At 32.0% G+C, this 21,258-nt stretch overlaps 2 protein-coding genes across 23 annotated transcripts in view; one reads left to right on the plus strand and one right to left on the minus strand.

Moving 5' to 3' along the window:
• Positions 1 to 1,534: 1,534 nt before the first annotated feature.
• The window catches only part of LOC127709280 (uncharacterized), a 141,680-nt gene continuing 121,956 nt past the window's right edge, over positions 1,535 to 21,258 (minus strand). The window contains exons 1-5 of one of the 3 annotated variants that reach the window (XM_052214733.1): positions 17,871 to 17,910; positions 10,244 to 10,494; positions 3,727 to 3,846; positions 2,902 to 3,039; positions 1,535 to 1,815 (exon numbers count right to left, since the gene is read on the minus strand). In XM_052214733.1, coding sequence (XP_052070693.1) covers positions 1,583 to 1,815; positions 2,902 to 3,039; positions 3,727 to 3,846; positions 10,244 to 10,494; positions 17,871 to 17,896 — 768 coding nt within the window. In that variant the 5' untranslated portion in view covers positions 17,897 to 17,910 and the 3' untranslated portion in view covers positions 1,535 to 1,582. Of the gene's footprint in view, positions 1,816 to 2,901; positions 3,040 to 3,726; positions 3,847 to 10,243; positions 10,754 to 17,870; positions 17,911 to 21,258 lie in introns of those variants that run through there. The other 2 variants (XM_052214732.1, XM_052214730.1) reach the window with 2 other exon arrangements.
• The window catches only part of LOC127709276 (acyl-coenzyme A synthetase ACSM3, mitochondrial-like), a 268,456-nt gene continuing 261,030 nt past the window's right edge, over positions 13,833 to 21,258 (plus strand). For 10 of the 20 annotated variants that reach the window (XM_052214710.1, XM_052214712.1, XM_052214714.1 and 7 more), the window contains exons 1-7: positions 13,833 to 13,879; positions 15,936 to 16,202; positions 16,542 to 16,633; positions 17,128 to 17,240; positions 19,066 to 19,184; positions 20,433 to 20,494; positions 20,757 to 20,811. In XM_052214710.1, the coding sequence (XP_052070670.1) occupies positions 15,936 to 16,202; positions 16,542 to 16,633; positions 17,128 to 17,240; positions 19,066 to 19,184; positions 20,433 to 20,494; positions 20,757 to 20,811 (708 nt within the window). In that variant the 5' untranslated portion in view covers positions 13,833 to 13,879. The remainder of the gene's footprint in view (positions 13,880 to 15,935; positions 16,203 to 16,541; positions 16,634 to 17,127; positions 17,241 to 19,065; positions 19,185 to 20,432; positions 20,495 to 20,756; positions 20,812 to 21,258) is intronic. The other 10 variants (XM_052214724.1, XM_052214709.1, XM_052214711.1 and 7 more) reach the window with 1 other exon arrangement.

Genomic DNA, 21,258 nt, shown 5'->3' on the forward strand with positions numbered 1-21,258 from the left:
TATTCTTGAGATATTCTTCCGCATGCTTTACCATATCAATGATTTTTTACTTATATATATATATATCTAACGACAAAACATTTTCATACTATTAATTTATGTTCTAAACAAAAATATTGTTATCAGTATTCATTGAAGAGATGTATTCATAACAAACGATAAGGAATGTTTTTTTGCACTCGTTAATATCCGCGTATTTATCATGTTTATAGATCGGTTACAAACCCAAAATGAAACTTACGTAATGGAAATCTAGGCGATAGCAATACATCGGAATGCCCTCACGGTCATCACGATGTAAAAATATGAACACATTTAACAGTACCTGTCAACCCAATTTTTTTGGGGAGTAAACCCTGAACTCTTACATGTTTTTTTTCTGCCAAAGATATACATGTAGGTATAAGTACTAATATAACATGTATTTAATCTTAATGAATGTGTTTTATTATCTACTTAAGAAAACTAGTGCTGATTTCCCATTGTTGAAAGTCTAGTATGATAGTTCATTTACGATTTGTCCAGACGAAGGGGCGATTTAGAATCATTATTTCTATTGTGTCTTCGGGTTGCTGTCTTCTCTTGGTTAATCCTATATAGCTATATTTTCTGTTTTCCTTGGTATACTTGATTAAGTTTTTTTTTTTAAATCATTAGCTTTGGATATTCTATGTTACTACTTTGTGTCTGCACTAAATTTGGACAAATGTAATACTTAGTAATATGCAACACATTTAGAAAGAAACGGTAGTTATGTTCATAAGACACCCTTTTAACCTTTACTTAAATAAGAATTGTTTTTAATGATACAAACAGCATACCAGAAGAACCTTTTTTTGAATGGCGCCAGCAAACATGTTAAACCCCGCCACATTCTAATGTGCCTGTCGAAAGTCAGGAACCTGTAATTCAGTGGTTGTTGTTTGTTGCTGTATATCAAAAAATATTTTCGTTTATTGTTTTGTACATAAACCAGGCCGTTAGTTTTCTCGTTTGAATTGTTTTACATTTGTCATTTCGGGGCTTTTTATAGCTTTCTATGCGGTATTGGTTTTTGCTCATTGTTGAAAGCTTTACGGTGATCTATAGTTGTTAACTAATACGTCATTTGGTCTCTAATCGAGAATTGTCTCATAGGCAATCATACTCTATCCTCTGAAATTTATATCACCTACATGCCATTGGCTGGACTTCCACAAAGATACAGAAACATTCGATTTTAAGGGGAAATACAAAATTCCAGAGCATAGTAAGGGAAAAAAACAAAGTATACGTACAGTGAAAAAACACATACATACGGCAATACAAACTTCCGTTAAAACAGGCAGTGATGTGTCAGGTGAGAATATTAATTTTGTTACGCCTGCAACATCTGGGTCAAAACTGGTAAATACAACAAGGACATCTTGGGGCTCATTTGGCCTTGTGGATTCACAGAATGAAAAATGTATGACATAGTTAACCCTTTCGTGTGTACAAATTGTCTATTTATTCCCACTTTTTCCACTTGCTCCAAAAAGTGTAACACAAAATATTAAAATCAACTTTTATTGGCCAACAACATAACAATAACATTAATATATTACAACATTGTTTTAGCTTTTATAACTCGTAAGGCTCTTGTTAGGAAAAGCCAGAGAAAACATGCTATAAAGCAGACTATTACTCCACACCAGGCTACGGGAGCTGGCCAAAGCATTGTCACAGTTCTGGCTTCACATGTAGAGGACGGATAAAATCTGATAGTATGACACTCTGATATTTCATAGAAGTTCTTAGTATGAAATATAGCTAGACCGAATATTGTGAATAAACCTGAAAAATAGAAAAAAAAGACAATTAATATCACTCTGAATTATGGGAAAATGTTGCATCAGTGCCATTTATAGACAAAATTAGTCTATTATAGATATAAAAATTTAAAATGTAATAATTTTAAGAACATTGCTGTGTAATAATTTTAAGAACATTGCTATGTAATAATTTTAAGAACATTGCTATGTAATAATTTTAAGAACATTGCTAATTATGTAAAACGTCACTAGTTTTTCGACATGTACTTCAAAAGAACTAGACAAATTAGCAAGATATGTGCTAAGAATAGAAGTTCTTATTCAAACTTTAATGCTCGGATACATTTTTTGAAGTATACATTTTCTGTTGTGTTTCAAAGGATTCTTTTTAAGGGCGTCTGTTGTACACTTTCAACGCATTTAAATAAATTTTGTCAGCTAAATAGATTAAATATAATTATATTGTTTCAGTTTTCCCTCGGATTGACAACATGCGTTAAAGTGTTCTATATACTCTCAGTTTATCCTCGAATGCAAACCGTTGTTTAACACAAACAGTACACCATTTTGTAATTCAAATTTTATTCTTTCTCTATCTGTATGACTGGATCTGCTGGGATACTATGGGCCAATATCTTATGATTACGAAAGGAATAATATAATTGAGAATGGAAACGAGGAATGTTTCAAAGAGACAACAACCCGACCAAAGAGCAGAAGACAGCCCAAGACCTTATTGTATATGTTATAATAGTCTATTGTCAAAGACTTAAAACATGTGTAAAGTATAAGGGATCTTGGTTAAATATCATTGGAGAAGTTGACTTGTACTGTCTTTCATAAATTTTGCTGAAAAAAAACTAAGTTTCCAAGTCTGGAAAAATGAGAAAAAAATCCACAAAGAGTTCCATTATGGCAAGTGTACAACTTCAACATATATGCAATCTTCCTGTGAAGTATCAAGGATCTGGGTTGAAAATTATAGGAGTTGATTACACAAATTAGGTACCCACTTTTCTCCCGCGCAATACCCGACATCACCATACGATAAGTCGGTTTTGGGCTTCGTCCAAAGCTGCCAAAAATTAAGTGTATTGGATTTTCTTACCTGCCATTGAGTACAATACCCCAGTCACCATAAAAGCTGTCACTTGTTTTGTAATCACGGCAAAGATCCCTACCCCAGCAGCTACCACAAGATCTATTATACTGACAATGAAGCATGATGCTGCTGAATTCTGCAACCCTGAAATATAAAGATTCTGTAATAACCATGGAATAATACAGACTGTTACCTCAGTTTAATTAATACATGCATGTATAGCAAGACAGTGCTGACGTTTATCATGTCGACGCACCCAATCTCGCGCATTTTAGAGTTTATGTCATTCCCTCAGTATTTGTTTGTTACCTTGATTTTGGTTCTTTCTAATCGACTGAAGAGATTTGAACATATTATATATTTCTAAATCGACCCTAAATTGTCAAGTTATCACTACTGTTTAAGATTCGTAAGTCTAATAGTTTGACATATTGTGAGTTACTCGTTTAATCCAGAAGACCAGTTACAATGTATTGATATTCAGATGTTCTTTGTTTTGTATAGTAAACTCTCAATGTGATATTTGCAGTTATCTGGTGTGAAGTATATATTTTATCATTCAATTACTTGTTCGTGACTTAGTCAATGCGATGAATACATTGTAATGATAATATTTCAGTTTAACTTAATAAATTTGGAAATTATACGTAATCTAAGCTTATTACTCAGAAGACAAAGTTGACCTTAGACAATGCTGAAATATTTTAGGCTTTAATGCTCTAAAATGCTCATTGTTGTAAGCTTCTGAAACTATTGAACTCAATTGTGCCTGAAGTTATTCCATAGACACATTGCAAGCGCCATTATATTATTATTATGGTTCATACATACTTGCTAATGCTTTTCCATCTGAAGTCAGTTCTGTGTCTGATTCTTCGTCATATTCCACTACAAAATTGTAGCAATTCTTTTTTGTTGCATTCCGTTTGGCTAATTCTGTCCTAGCAGCATCTGTAACAAAATCATTTGAATAAATATGAATGTTTGATAAACTGGAAACAAGTATTGATTTAGAAAATAGAATGCTTTACATTTGCTAAAAACAAATGAAAATAAAATAAGATAATAAAAACTTGAAAACACATGTAAACGTGTTCTTCATTAATGTCACAGATTGATTGAGTATTGCTTGCGTTACGTCCAGTTGCAAATATTTAATTTATATTCAGGACGATAACAAACCAACAATTAATACAAGGGATGAAAGTCGAAAGATTTGCACTGCGACTGGAAAATGATGACATGTAGGATATTGAGTGGGCATCATAAGTAGTTCGTGATGTTAACCTACACATGGGCATCATAAGTAGTTCGTGATGTTAACCTATACAGTGTGGTATTCAGAAAGAATGAGGACATGTAGGATATTGAGTGGGCATCATAAGTAGTTCGTGATGTTAACCTATACAGTGTGGTATTCAGAGAGAATTGAAGTATTTTTGGACAGAACAGCCAAGCACTGTCTTTACCTATACCTTCTAGATAATTACTATAGCGATAACACTAATTTAAAGACCTTCTCGATAGTATAAACCTCAATTGGCATGTTCACACATGTAGATCAATTAAAGAAGAGAACCGCTATGTAATTGACTGATGCAGATAACTTTTATATATTATGTAATTATAATTGCAGATGAATTTTATCGACTTACCAGGGGCGGATCCAGGATTTTTTTTAAGGGGGCGTAATTGCATAAAACTGATTATATACTGCCGCGCGAAGCGAGTCGAAAACCTTTTTGAACGATTTTATGCTAAAACTATATAAATCGTGAAAAACATGATATAATATTTGTTTTTGTCGATAAAAGGGGGCATACACCCTCTACGCCCACTGGATCCGCCACTGCTTATATCTAATTTATTCCATGTTTTGAAAAGTAGCAAATCAATGCATCATTTCGTCACGGTACTTAGAATATCAAGAAAGAATATTTTGAAAACTTATTCACTGCATGTTTTCTAGTTCTTCATCAGGTTTTAATTCCATATCAGTCTTTATGATGGAGATTTTATTGATTGTTGTCGCTTTGATTATTTATTCCATTTTCATTAGTTTGTGATGAACTTCCTTGTCAGATACCCCACGGAAGGTTTTCCCTATTCCGTATGCATTTCATTGCGTCACTCACAATGGAAATTATTTTATGCATAACACGATTCATGTACCAAATTGCAGCGGGATCATTAATGTTATGTTTATTTAAAAGAGCAATCATTAAGATGATTTATTATTCAAATATTTAATTTTTAGACATACGTGGATCCTGTAGTGGATTTACTCACGTAAATAATAATTTATTCATAAAAATGTCCTTGAGAATAGTTCAATAAAAGGCGCACATTCCTATGTGATATCTACATTTCTACAATCATTTAATTAACCTAGGGAAACATGCATGACAGTTGTTTTCCATTCGTTTGATGTGTTTGAGCTTTTGATTTTGCCATTTGTTAAGGGACTTTCCGTTTTGAATTTTCCTTGGAGTTCGGTATTTTTGTTATTTTGCTTTTTATACTCCTAAACTTTCTTTGTCGAATCGACAACTTGACTTCATATAAGTTTTAGAGAGAAGGAACTATCGAAATGTTAAAGAAATGATCTGATTATAATTTGAAATGAGTGATTTTAGGTTCAGCGCTTCTGATTTAAAGTTTGTATTTTCAATTATCAGGTGAATTATCTAACATCAATGTCAGAAGAACAATTTCATTACAATAAAGTTTGGAATAAGAAATGATTGATTGATTGGTGTTTAAAGCCCCTTTCAGTACTCTTGGAATAAGACACTTTGCAGTGTTAGTCAGTTACAATTAATGACAAATCTTAACATACCCAAGACAAGGTCTCAGTACAACTATAGTTTGACCCACCTCACGGGTGGCACATGTGGGACAGGAATTACTTACCTCTCAGGAATACATGAGTACACGCTGGTTTTTTGGTGGTATTCGTGTTGCTCAATCTTTAATTTTCTATTAAATATTTTGTGGAATTGCTGTTTGTCTTTTGGCAAGAGGTACAATGTTATGATCTGGACTTTAGTTTTTTGACATAGCGTTGTCAGTTTTAAAAGTCTTCTTTGTATCTTATCAGGTGAATTCCACACTTTTGTAACGATCTTGTAGGTTTTCATGAATGACGAAAGAATGGGGTGGATTTTTAATACAAGCTTTTATTTGTTTTAACCTAAACCTATGGTTCATGTATTTTAACAAAGAGATAATTGTCCCTTGTGATATATTTACTTAGGTGCTTGTATCCACAACAATTAACTTAGATTCATCAAGTGTCTCAGAATACTGACTGGTGTCATATGTTGAGCTAGCTGCGGAACCGTAACTCTTATGGTCCTTTTTATATATTTTTTTTGATTTTGCGGACCATAGATCTATGGTCCGCAAATAGTCAAAAAATAACATAAGGACATAAGAGCTACGGTTCCGCAGCTAATGTGGAGCAGGATCTACTTACCCTTCCGGAGAACATAATATCACCCCCGGTTTTTGGTGGGGTTCGTGTTGCTCAATCTTTAGTTTTCTATGTTGTGTTTTGTGTACTTTTGTTTGTCTTTTGATCTTTTTCTTTTTCTTTTTTTGCCATGTCGTTGTCAGTTTATTTTCGACTTATGAGTTTGAATGTCCTTTTGGTATATCTTTCGCCTCTCTTATATGTATGATAATATAATTTTACACAAATAAATGCCAATTACTATATATATCACAATGTAATTGGCATATTCAGTGTTAAGTGAAATTAAAACTAAATATAGAAAATGATATGATATGTCTGAAAATAAAAACTTTTTTTTTTATAATTTGCTAACTTTACAACTGTGGAAATGTTGACTGTTAACGTTAACAGTAATTACTTTAACCTGCATTTCCCTTAATCTTATTATAATGTTACATGTTTTATTAAAAATAACATTCTTTCGTGGCAAAGTCAAATATCAAAAATTCTCATCGAAAAAGATATTTGAACATCTTAATACACACAATATTTTTATTGTTTAATATATAATTATTTGCCACATTTAAGTTTTTGCAAAAGGTTATGTATATAATGTAAAAATGCGGCATGAATATACTATTAAAACAAACTTGCTATCTTATAAAGTAGAGATATATGATGTGATAGTTATGCATGAAATCATGTGTGTCAAAAAGACAAAAACCGAACAACAAAAAACAAAAAATCTATTTGTTATTTCATTTTTTTTATACTTTTCACATGCGGTATCAACTTTCTTGATGACTCAAGTAAAAAAAAATCAAAACTGGACTTAAAGCCATCAAAAAGCGCTGCTGTATCGAGACGCACCGGTTTAGGAAAATACTAACTGTTCTGACAAAATTATTGGTATTCATAAATCACAAAATAATCAACAAGAAAACGGGTTTAAGAAATACAGACTGAGCAACATTTATCTAACATTCTAAAAGCTGGATTATAAAAAGATGTTAACAAATCCTGAACCACTCTCACACTCATTGTGCTAATTAATGGTTAAGTCCTGCAAGAAGACACGAAGTGGGGAAAATATTGACAACCGGAACCAAAAGCAAATATTTTTGAAGGCAATCGTTATTCTAATCCATCAAACTTCAGAGATTACTTTCCTTATTTAAAGATGGGTATTTACAGTGCAGACAGCAACCCATAGAAACCAAAATTCAAATGACATCTGGGGTATCAATTCGAATATTGGAAAGACATAAATAATTCTATTCACATATATTCTTCATGTATATATAATAACTGCCATCTAGCTAGGTTAAGGATATTTAAAGGATTGAACATTAAGACAACTTTCATTATTTTGGTTTAAAAGAAGAATCGAAAGCAATGAATGTAATGAAAAGGATATTGCTAGCTTATAGTGGTAAACCATTATGTGGCAGGTGTTCTCAATTTGTTCTGTTTATAAAAATCAATATCATAGCGATTCTTGTATTAAATCATGTTATTTAGAAACTCTACTTCCTAGCAATGGTTACTCGAGTTAAAGTCAATATAATTGTTAATTGTTAATGTACTATCTGTTGGATTCAAATTTTCTACGCGTTTTACGTACAAACTAGATTAAATTCCACGCTGCATTTCTTAATAATAATAATTTATTAGGGGACGATCATTTTATATTCTGGGGAGGGGGACAGGAAGATGTTTGGCGGATTGACTATTCATTTTCATCTGTTGTTACGCAGGCATTTTTTTTCCCGCGGCTTTGTACACAATTGTATCCTCCATTTTGTGTTCCACTATGTTTATTTTCGTCCTGTCTTATGCAAGGCCAGGATATTCATTTTCAAATTCCTCCCCTCCCCCCGAAAATCAAATGGTCGTCCCTTTATTATATATATTCAAACAAATAATATTACACAGTTATTTATTTATTGAGGTATTAATTCTTTAATTTGTCTCGATAAAACTTATCATTTCTCGATGCATATTAATAAACAATGTCATTATTACTACCATTAAAATATATGCATAATTTACCTATAATATTTAAACATGAGTTGCAAGTCTCACGGGAAAAGCTGACCTTAAAGTTTTTTGGTATTATTTTAATTACTTTTCACAAAGGATTTACGTTTTTGACTTCAAAGTATTTGGTTGCTAAGGTAACTTATGTTGGCTTTTCCAAAAACAGGAGCTTGGTATAATTGAATTATAAGTTCATATAAACATTGCTAATAATTACTAAATAAACTCATCGTAGATACCAGGCTTAAAGTGTTGTACTCTAGACGCGCGATCGTCTACACAAGACTCATCAGCGACGCTCGAACCAACTTGGTAAGGCTGTAGGAAGATTGTCTATATACTATTACTCCATCCGCTTAATTAACCCTTTAACTGAGTTTTTTGAATGGTTTCAATTACAAGTTTTGACTTTATTTTCAATTTATATATTATAACGATTTATTGACACTTAGGTTACAAATTTTCATATAATTGAAAGCTGACCATAAAACTGTTTTGGCTGTTCTTTATAGGCACTTTAACTTTGGATACTTTGAATTTATGTATTGGCTACCACAACGTCTATTTTCGAGCAAGATGATGGAGATTTCCCAGAAAAAAAATAGTAAATACAGAGAACGTTACATTCAACAGTTGCATTACTCTTTAATTTATATATTTGTCTTCACATCTCATATCATTTCACGAATGTTAATTATTTAGTTACGTATACTGATTGATGAATATGTTTGTTTAAAGTCAAACAGTTGAAAATTTAGACGAAACCCATTAATACGCATATATATCCTGTTTAACAATCTCCTTATTGGTTGTTACTACCTTCTATCTATTTCCCCCGTCTAGTGTTTGTAATTAATTTTATCAGTTTTATTAAACATAAAGACAAAGGATCAATGAAAAAAAAGTTTAGAATTAATCGTCGGAGATCATTTTGTGATTTCCATGCTTGCATGTTGGTTTACAGTGTCACTTGCAGGGTTGCTGTCTCATTACTGTTTACTTCACTTTGCCTTTTATTCAGATTTAAACTATTTCCATGTAGATAAAAGAATCATTTGATTCGATTTATTTCCTATAGCTAGTCATACTGAGGTTTAATGAATCAGCGGTGCCCTCCAGTAATTCATGACAGAATTTTATCAGGAAGAAAAGCCACATCCATAGTGTGTCGCATAAAACTTTATTCGGACGGTCGATCATGATCTTCGTTCGAAACCAACCACTCATAACTTTATCGTTTCTTTATATTTGAAAGTTAAAGAAACCAGAGAAAAGACCAGCATTCAAATTCTTCAATGAGCAGAAATCTACCCCACACCTAACGATAAAATTTAGATATCTTCTATAGACAAGGACGAATACTGAAATCACTGCAGAATACCAACAAATAAAAGACAAGAACGAAATATATGCACGAATACACAGACTGTCCCTTCATAACGAAAGTCCCTTTCAAAAGAAACAAATAATATGCACAAAAACATAGATGATTTTTGCAATAATTCAATTTGCTGAGAAAAATCACTAAAACAGTTCCTCATTTAAACGGTTCCGGGGTAGAAGTGCCCCTATTTGAGCTAACTTTTCCATGTTGCCTGAGAGAAGTATAGCAAAACAAAAAGACCAATAACTGTGTGGTTGCTTAACGGTCAATGGAAAATATTTCAAACATCTCTAGGCTAGAAAAAAGTAACAACTTTAATATAACCTAAGTTAATTTGACAATACTTCTTGAAAACGCTTCAAAACTCTTAATGAAATAAACACAAACAAAAGTAAATAAATCCCAAAATTTGCAAATCTACAAAAATTCTTTAACTTGGTAAATTGTCACGTTTATGGTCTACATACCTGATAAATCATCGCATTGTTTCCATACATCGTTGTGCTCATTGTAAATATAATATGTTGTCCATTCACTTCCAGACTGAACTCGAAATTCTGAAAACCATTTCGGATTAGTAGAAAGAACTACTTGAATATTTGAAGTTGCGTTCACATATTTCGACAGTACAGCAGAGTCGTAACCTAATTCTTCCCATCTGTTAATTCCAAATACCAGCAACAACAGGAATGAAGCAAGGCCACCAGTTGAAACGGCACTGCAGATGAGAATTAATAAAGGAGATGTCATACTTCATAACTTCGCCATATATAAAATGTAACAAGTGAAAACTACATGTGATCAGCAGGTGGTTAATAGAAAAGCAGTTGATCTTAATAATTCAAACTCAATCTGAGCGTCCTCTTCTCTTGAGAAAATAAATTAATTTAAAATTCGATAACGTCATATTAAATCGTCTTTGATGATGTTATTTCAAGTTGGTTTCCCACGAAGCATGCGCATTGATCGGTTTCTATGACAGTCAACGCAATATAGTATTGCGATCGATCAATATTTCCTCTAAAGGTTAGAATCGACCTATTCATAGCACAGCAATGTGAGAAACATTTCTTTAAATCGATAGACAATAAACATTGTTATTCTTACATATTGGAACCGTTAGAATTGATTGGACAAACTACATAAACTGATTGTAAATGTTAAAATAGTGTGCATTATTAACTGGTCTGTTAGTTTCGGAGAAAGGCGTACTGTCAATGTTAGGAAATCATTAAAGCTAATAATGATGAAGCTGTTTATTACAAAAATGAATCAGCAGCAACGTAAATATTGGAAAAAGTAAACCTTTCATCAAATCGAAAAAAAAAAAAAAAAAAAAACGGTATCGAAGACGGTAAATAATCAGCAAAAAACCGGAAGTTATTGCACCAATCAGGGTATACAATACCAGTTCACGTCAGTAAAATGAGTGGCCTTTGGTAATAAAATCAAATATTCCGATTTTATTTAAATATAAAGTCTAAATTATCATTAATTTAACAAAGTACATTTACCTATTCTTTGATTTCAAAAAGACATGTTAATATGATCGTTTAATGTATCTGCAATTATTGAATGGTACAAGTGTACCAAGTTATGTTCGATTACTAAATAGATGCATACATATTTAAGGTCATAGAAGCCATGAAAATGGAAAGAAAACATGCATTGTCCAATTTTTAAACTTCTATAGACTGTATTCGTCTAAAGACTCGAGAAACATAAAATTTGCCAACTATAGATCTTTAATATGATATAAGGAGAAGTTGGTGTTGATTACCAACGAGACAGCTATCCATCAAAATCCAAATGATAAGGGCGTTATCGTATGACATTCAACAATGACCAAACCCATACCACATAGTATGCTAAAGAAGACATCGGGATAACAAAATGTGTAAAAATCTAAAAGAGAAAACTAACGGCATGATTTAAACTAATGACATTAAAAGATAACAATTATGGCAGACGACCCCAAATGACTACATGTTTATGATTTGGGACAGGCACACACAAAGTTTTGAGAGGTAAACATACGCTTAAGTCGTTTCCTCGGTCCTGAATTGCAAGTGCATTCGAATTATTAATCCGCCCTGTGTAGTATGGAACCCTATTTCGGCCGGCGCCTTCAACATGGGTTGACGTATCGGCTAGGAAAAATCAGTCATCATATTTCTTATTACCCATGCAGTCAATCTGGGAATATAATATTTACTGTAATTGTTTTTCATAAATACAGCTCTACCAGAAATTTATATCACTCATCACTTTCTTTACAATTGAATGATCACCTAAATTTGCATTGTATTTATATGTACTGTTACAACCACTCTAAAACTATTTATAATTACATTTATCGCTATTTCACGAAATTTTCCTTTGATCTTAATGACTGATAATTTCCTTTCTCAGCACAGTAGAGTGATATCAAAAATTATCGCTAGAAACTAAGGGCGCACGTGTTCAATGAAATTAACAACGTCGTCATAGGTAAAATAGCGATAAACAGATTATCATTGGTCATCTCAACTCGATTGCTTTTCTCACTTTCGCCGTACCGGCTCAAGCGAGAAAATTAATCTCGTTGAGATGACCAACGATAATCTATTAAGTATCTACTTATAGTGTTGAAAACCTAGGAGAGTGAATTTAAGAGATTTCATTTACACATCTATTTCTAATATTGGATTTTCAATGTATCAAAGATAGCAAATATATATATTAATAAAAACAAGAATTCAACAGAACAAAGGACTGGTGTTTCTTTAAACACCTTAACAGTTTTTAATAATAAAGAAAAAAGACATTTTTTTACAGTGTACAACGTAACTACTTCATTTTCAAAGTTTTTGGAAGTTCAAGTAGATATTCCATCGGATTAAATAATTTGTCTTTCATTTTAACTTGTTCAAACTATCGTGGTTAAGGTTTTCATCATCAGAGCGTGTAATATCTTCAAAGTATTTTTTTTTAGATATTTGAATGATTTGACATGGTAACCTGTGCATGAACTCTAATGATAGTAAATCATCCTGTATATCTATTATTTGATTTTACTACATATAGACATGTATGTATATACAGTATATATTTGTACACTTGTACATTTCAACCAAGATATACATTACAAAATGTAGCAGTGACCATATATCTTCGGCAGTGTGAAATGATGGATAATTTGACTGCTGTTGGGAAACAATGTGAATTAAAGAGGGCCCAGGAATGTAGTTCTTACAAAATGTCACCGACTGATCCATCCAAGGAATTGTCAAAAAATGAAAAACACGCGCAAAAACAATGCTCAGAACAAATTTGCACAGAATCAATGTAAAAAAAATATATATGGATAATTTTGGACATGCTTCAAACTATAATCGAAATAAATCGAAATGATTTGTTTAGACATAAAAATACTAGACGTAATAAATTAACAACAACAACAACAACAACATTATAATTAAAACCTTTATCATTAAGTCTACATGTATTTAATAAGCAAATAAAATACTAGCCTTTTTGTCTTTTTTTCAGGGGTTTATTTGTTAAGTTTGTTTGTTTTCTTATTTGTACTTATTTGTTTGCTTGCTTGTTTGGGTTTATTTGGTTGTTTATTTGTGTTGAACGCCTGAATATTTGTTTTGATCAAGTTCGTTTGTTGTTGCTGTTATTTTATTTTTGGAGAGGATTATCTGTGAGAAAATATGTGAACTAATGAACGTTTATAACTTTTAACTAATTCATTTTGTTTTCAAAATTATGAATAAAAATGAAATACATGTGGGCATAAGATGTTTAACACAAAGTCTGCTTGCCCCGGTGTTGCAAGGTATATATTTCTAAATCTCTGTTTAATAGCTATCTTAATCGCTCATTCCCAGTTTGCAAGATAACTATTCATTATGGATAGTTTATACTTATCTTGAATTCGTGTGAAATATTTGCCGCATGACGTTTAGTTAACAACACTTTTAAATCAATCAATCTTAACGTTACGGTAGCGATTGCAGGTACCACCCGTATACACCCCCATACACTGCTACTTAAACACTATTAATGTGTAAATGTACAAGATATCCGCTCTTTAAAGAGAAAGAAACAGACAGGTAAAATACGTGTATAATAATAACAATGGCAGATACCACGGTTGCATGTTTGCATTAAGTAAAAATTTACTTTAATAGCATTGATTGCTTTCATTTGTTGAGGGTTGACATTAATTTACTGATGTAATTTAGTTACTGGTCCCATGTTGTACGATTTTGACTAGTTTAACTTTGTACAGTAACATGATATTAAGTGGTTAATTTTAGTTGTGTGTTCTATTTATATCCGATAGTAAACACAGAATAGCTCCAATTCGATCAACTTGTCCCTGACAGTCTCAAGAGCTGTGAACAATATATTTACACAAGTCTATTTATGGCCGAATGAAGTATCATTTCGATCTAAGACGTCAGCAGCAGAGAAACCCATCCTTATTTATCATGTTTATTTTCAATCTGTAGATAATGCATTTTCGATAGAAGACAATAAAAAAGAAATGGGGTATACGTGTATTAACAATCATATTTTAACGAATTGAGCTAAGTTATAGATATAATCTTAAGGACAAAATTTATATTGATAATGTTTAAAACAGCATTAGTTAACAATATCTGCACACCTTTCACCCAAATTTGTAACATTATTCAACATCATCTTATGCAGCTTTAAAGGGTTCCTTTCCCGACAACCAGTCATTGAATATTTGTATGAAGTGATCTTAAAGTATAACTTACTTTATAAATAGTTTAGATGGAGGGTAACCATGAGTCTTCTTACATGTAGATCGTCGATGACATTTTCATATATGATGTTTAAGATATCGACACTCTTTAAATTTTGCCAAAACTATCAGTTGTGCTGCTATGTAACGATACAATTTTTTCTTTTTGTTTCCCTGGGATTTTCGATTTTCTTTTATTTTGTGACAATTTAAAAAAAAATGTTTTGACTTTAAAAACTCCAAAATACTGTATATTTCCATCAGGGGAAAAACCGTTAAACAGCAAAGGAAGTTGTTGATGAATTGATACAATCTTTAATCGATGAATAATTAATATTGATCACGTTGTATTTTTTAAACCGTGTTAGTCTCATAGTTCTAACTACACTTGATTACGTCCAGTAGCAAACATTTCATAAGTACAATGTACATTGATGTCCAAGGTGAATTTGTTACTTACATGTAAAAATGTAAGGTTTGGTATGTATTAGTCGACCATATCATTACAACTTCAAATACCATTTACTGAGATGGTTATTTGTTCTTAAAATGAAGCTTAATTTACAACCAAAGAGTTTTCCGAATGGGTAATTGTCTTTATGTTTGGGTCATGAATTCAGAATATGATTGTGATATTAGCCTTTTTGTGCTGATGCGGCGTAAAGCAATCACCAATAAATTAAGCAATGATTGTGATACAGTTAATCATTACTATTTTTCGCTTAACGTCCAGCGACAAATATTTTATGTGTATTCATGAAAAGTGAGAGGACATGGTGGATTACTTGGAAATTTGACTGCAACTGAAAGATGAAAGTATCTTTGGTATTGTATTGCATTAGGTAGTCAATAAATTAACCTTTCGAAAATAGACAGCATTCTTGAACATGCTGAAAACATGGCAACGCACACGTATGACATTAACTATAACGTCCTTATTCTTATCGATTAAGGATGCCTAAATACATCCCACGAACTGAAAAGGGAATCCCCTCTAGCCACAGGTAAAAATGTCTCAGAAAAAAATACCTATATACCTTAATGTTATATAAGGGTAAATAGGGTGTTTTCTAGAAACAAGTGCCTGTGCCCAGACTCGAGTTTTCCGAATTGTTAATTATAGTCTGTATGTTCCTTCACTAGAAAAACTAAAAAAGTGTTGTAAACAGCAAATTGAACAACAGACACGAATGTATGGCAAATTTTTACCGTATTATACTTTCAGAATGGAAGATACTGACAATTGAGCAACAACAAATTTGTCGGAAAAAAATTAAACTAAATCATTAACTGCCTGAAGTATATGCAAAAATTTTCCTCTGTAATGCTGCGCTTTTTCATAAAATGAATAATGCTACAATATTGATATTGATAATGACTTCAATTTATTTCAGATGAAACGGGCTATCTTCACGACTACTTTCCGTCATGTTTTATACAAACAAAAGTTGCCACATATTCGACAGACAGATAGGGACAAACTGTTATGTATATCAAGACTCTGTGTTTATGCCTCAGTTCGAGGTATCGCTTACATGCCACACATTCCCGCGGATTTCAAGGATTATCAACTACATAGGAAGTTGATGTCAAACGAAAGATTACCGGAATATTTCAACTTCTGTAGTGATATCATTGACCAGTGGGCAGTTAGCAAAATTGTAAGTGACAGCATTTATGAAATATGGCAATAGTCGTGGGAATATGTGTTACAGCAATAATACATGATGAAAACTTATTCATAATTTAGAATAACATATATTTTCACAAAATAGGGCCTAGGTATATAAACTATAGGCACTTTGACAATTGAACTAAAAATAAAGAAGTGGGCAAAAGAAAAAAACATCCTACAAGAAAATAGAAAAAAATATATGAATTTTTATTATTATCATAAGGTACAATAAGTGGGAGGATTTGAGGCTATTTCGGGAATGATATTCTACCAAAATTCCTCATTTACAGTACTTTGATCATGCGCTTCTATTCCATTTTCACAGAGGAATCCAAACCATCCAGCGTTTTGGTGGATTGATGATAGCGGTAAAGAACTGCGATGGACATTTTCGGAATTAAGTCAGCTTTCTAAAAGGTACCATTATGTTTGTTTTTTTATTAGTGTAACTATATGTATAGTTTTGTTATAATTGCATTGTTACAAAACAAAAATTTACATTTACGCCGCATTTTTGCGACTGTCCCAAGTCAGGAACCTCTGGCCTTTGTATGTCTTGTTATTTTTTTTTAATTTTTTTTCATTTAAATGTTTAGGAGTTTAGTGTGACGTCCATTTTCGCTGAACAAGTATACTTTTTTGTTAAGGGGCCAGCTGAAGCCCGTCTCCGGGTGCGGGATTTTCTCGCTGTGTTGAAGACCCATTAGTGGCCTTGGGCTATTTTCTGCTCTTTGGTCGGGTGTTTGCGTTTGTGTTTTATACATGATTATAATGTATGACGTGTAATTGATTCATTTTAAAATGTTCTGTTTTTTCCATTTAGATCCCTATTCATTTGATATCGAATTGAACAGCATTCATTTACAAATTCAATTTTTAGTATCATTTTATTACTCAATTTAATTTTTCAGAGCAGCTAACATACTTCAGAATCATTGTAAGTTGAAAGTGGAAGACAGAATGATTGTCATTCTACCTAAAATTCCAGAGTGGTGGATTATAAATTTAGCAGCAATAAGAGCAGGTTTGTAATTTCCAGACAATTTAGAGACAAATCAGCTACTTCTGTGACATCATCAATGTTAGACATCCCAGGTTTACTAACATCAATGAATTTGTCGTATTTCATTAAAACTAATTTAATTCGTGTATTGAAATAATGATTATAGAATTTTTAGATATTCTTATTCAAAGTTAAAACATTACTACATAAATTTTGAAAAATGAATAAATTTTATGAACTGAAGATTTACAGAAAAGACCACTATCATACATTGTATCAGCACAAGAACGCTGACTGCTGGGTTGGTGCGAACCGTCCATAGGCTGAGGCATTGATGGCGTGATTGTAAAAACACATGAAAGATACCAAGCTAAACAAATATACGCGAATACATAAGACTCTATATCAAGAGTTAATGCTCGACTCAAGAGAAATCTTTGTATTACGCTTGGCGTAGATCGACTCAAATGTACTAAGAAAATATACTGACATATTAAGTAAAAATGTAAGGACAAACGCGCCATCATTTCCCTTCCTAAACTTTGTCTCAAATTCGAAGCAACAATAATCAAAGCACATTTATGACTTCATTTTTAAATTGAAAAAAAGCCATAACAACATTTAATTTGCTAATATTTCAAAGTAACTTACATGTTTAAAAGAGTCTTGAAGTTCATCGCAGTATGTTGGATTGATAATACTTCATCATCGTCATTGATTCTTCAAATTATTCGAATTCTTTTTTTAATAATTGATGCGTTATTTCATGTGGAAATAACAAATAATATGTTAGATCCATCCTTTTGTCAGAAATTAAGTAAGCGGAACAAAATAACATATCATAATCTTAAAACATTGACAATGTATTTTATTGTACAGAAGAGTGGTTGCTATGGTTACGTTTTGTATACAAATTAAAAGAAAAACGATATAAACTATGTATAATACCCAAATCAGCAATAAATGAAGTATAATTTACCCATTCTATTCGCATTTTTGGAGTATTCTTCTTCGTGATGTGATAGAGATAACAAAATATTTAATTATACATTTGGAGCTATATGACCAAAAATATAAAGAATAGCCAAGACCATGTAAGGTCCACTTTACCCGAGGAATTTACCATTTTATGATTTAAAACTAACGAAATTTGAGTGATATTCAGAATTTAGCAAAATGTGCGTAATAAACTATATGCTAATGGTAAATTCTGAAACATTGTTTAAAGGCGGAGAGTTCTCTCGAGAACTTGCATGTAATTACCAATGGTATCAAACCAAAAATAAAACGTATAGTTATAAAGACCCATAATAATCATAATTTAAGAAGCTTTTCCCCATCTTCCTTGCAGCGTTTGCTATAATTGAATTCGTGCGGTTGATGCATTTAAGTTAAAGATAAGATGGCTATAAGCTATTTTAATGTATACATGGAAACCTTTGCTTCAATTATTATAATTAAGCAATTATTTAAATACAAAGTTTCATAGATTCACTTCTTACACGTTATGTCAATGCCGCGGATGTGGATAGAAGGGTGGTGGCGATGACTTGAGGGAGGGGGTCCGAATAACACTCCACCTTAAAGGGTATCGTATTATAAAAAACCATCATGAAACAGAATAGTGTACTAATTTTCGTTTTTTGTTTCTTGCTTCATTTTGTTGTTGGTACTTTGTTTATTTTGAAGGTCGAAGATACACGAAACTAATACAGAATAAAAATGAATTAATCGGCATTTTTGTATTCTTTTAAACGAGGAACATGTTTTTCAAACTACTAACAATATGTGTGGGCTAGATAATTGAAATGAATAAAAAATGACTTTTCAATCTTATTTATTGTAGGAATTGTATTAAGCCCAGGAACAATCCTTCTAAGATCTAATGACATTAAACATAGAATTAAATCAGCAGGTGCCAAATTAATTGTAGCAGATACTTCAAGCGCAGACAATGTGGACCAGGTTTATACAATTAATTTACATTTTAACACTGGTATTGAGAACTGTTTAGGACGTTACCATGACTGCGACATTTCAAGATTAATTAAATTTCGTTTCATCTGTGTTTAATCCGTATGTATACAGACAAGGAATCTGATGTTCAGTAGTTGTCGTTTGTTGAAGTGGTTCATAAGTGTTTCTCGTTTCTCGTTTTATTTTTATAGATTAGACCGTTGGTTTTCCCGTTTGAATGGTTTTTCACTAGTATTTTTGGGGGCCCTTTATAGCATGCTGTTCGGTGTGAGCCAAGGCTCCGTGTTGAAAACCGTACTTTGACCTATAATGGTTTACCTTGATAAATTTTGACTTGGATTGAGAGTTGTCTCATCGGCACTCATACCACATCTTCTTATATCTAAGTACACCTAGTTTATACGGGTTTCTCCGACACTTAGACAAAAAAAAAATTCATGTACATCCAGCATGTTTCAAACTATGTAAGGTTTTGTTTATTCAAAAATTAGAATTTGTTTTACATGTATTCATAAAACAGGAAGTTCAGATAACGTCTCATAATGATAAAGTGGTACCAAACAACACTATCTAGTGATTTTTATTGCCGAACAAATCAAAGAAAAAATAAACATGTTCTTATGTAAATGGTGTGCTTTTTGTAAGCAAATAGGAAATTTACGTGTGTCAGTTTATATTGGTTTTCTTAATTTTTTTGTTTTTAATTTATGAATAACAAACTCCGAAACAGTGGAAACGGCCTCCTTGCTACGCTACGTTAACTTTTAGCAAAGCAAAGTCACCGCTGTTTCGGAGTTTGAATTTATGGCAGATCTTTATCTCAGTTAGTTATATAAATTCACAAATTTCTAGATTCGATGTTATTTAGATCTTGATATTTTATGGACGTTTATGTATTGCTGACGACCCCAAATGTATGCTGACCTCTAGACGTCTTTGCTTATTTGTGTGATTGGGTTGCTGTCTCATTGACGTATACCCAATATCTCGTGCTATAAATGCATGTATGACATGCAGTTTATGTGTGAAAAACCACACTGCGAAATGTGTGAAAGATTTAATATGCCTTGTTCGTAGGTACCGAAATCTAATAGTTCAAGTAGATCATTGTTCTCAAAATAAAAAAGTAGACAAATAAGTACAGGCTGGGTTGCTGTCTTATTGACCTATATACGCTTTCTACAGCTACATTGCATGTGTTTTCATATCAAACTTAGCAAAACTATTGTATTATAGGCAACCAAAGACTTGGAAGATTGTCCACAGAAAATATTTGTCGGTGACAAGTCCGACACAAGGTAAATGTACCTATTGTTTTGGTGAAATGATATTCATGATCCCTATGACGATGAGAGATGAAATATTCATAATACAACAGATTCAGAAATTTAACATTCTTGGATCTCCTAAATTAAGTTCATTCTTAATTATTAAATTATGCTCCTTTAACTGTTGATATATACAGCGAAGCGTTAATGAAATTCTGAAAAGAGATAGTTTGAAATCAATGTTTTTGTTTAACCTTGCTTATGAATAATGGTTAGCATATCTTTATTTCAGGCCAGGATGGGCACATTTTGGGAGTTTAATGGATGAAGCTCCAGCCAATTTTAAGGTATTCCCGAAGGTTTTTTTTATGTAAACGATATGTTTTTGTTTTTTGTTTTTTTGTTTGTTTTGTTTTGTTTTTATTCATAGAAGCTTCATATTCAGTAAACATATATCGTTATTGTTTATAAACCTAATTTTACGAAAGGTGGAATTATTAGTTTTACGGCCTTGTAGGTAATGGAAATTAATGATGCATACTGACTACCAGATATCTAGTCATTAGAAATTTAAGAAAATCAATACGAAGACAGATCGTACCTTATTAGTTTTATCAATGAGGTTATATTATATATTAGATATAACCTCCTTGGTTTAATGTTGTGAATATGTGGTTTTTTGTTGTGTTTTCTGCTTGTTTGTTTATGTTTGTGTTTTTTGTGTATGTGGTTCATAGGAAAAATTGCAACATATGTTTTCATATGTTTAACATATGTTTTTCATATGTTTGAAA

Source organism: Mytilus californianus, unplaced genomic scaffold (genome assembly GCF_021869535.1).
Source record: "Mytilus californianus isolate M0D057914Y unplaced genomic scaffold, xbMytCali1.0.p SCAF_7, whole genome shotgun sequence".
Classification (NCBI taxonomy): domain Eukaryota; kingdom Metazoa; phylum Mollusca; class Bivalvia; order Mytilida; family Mytilidae; genus Mytilus; species Mytilus californianus.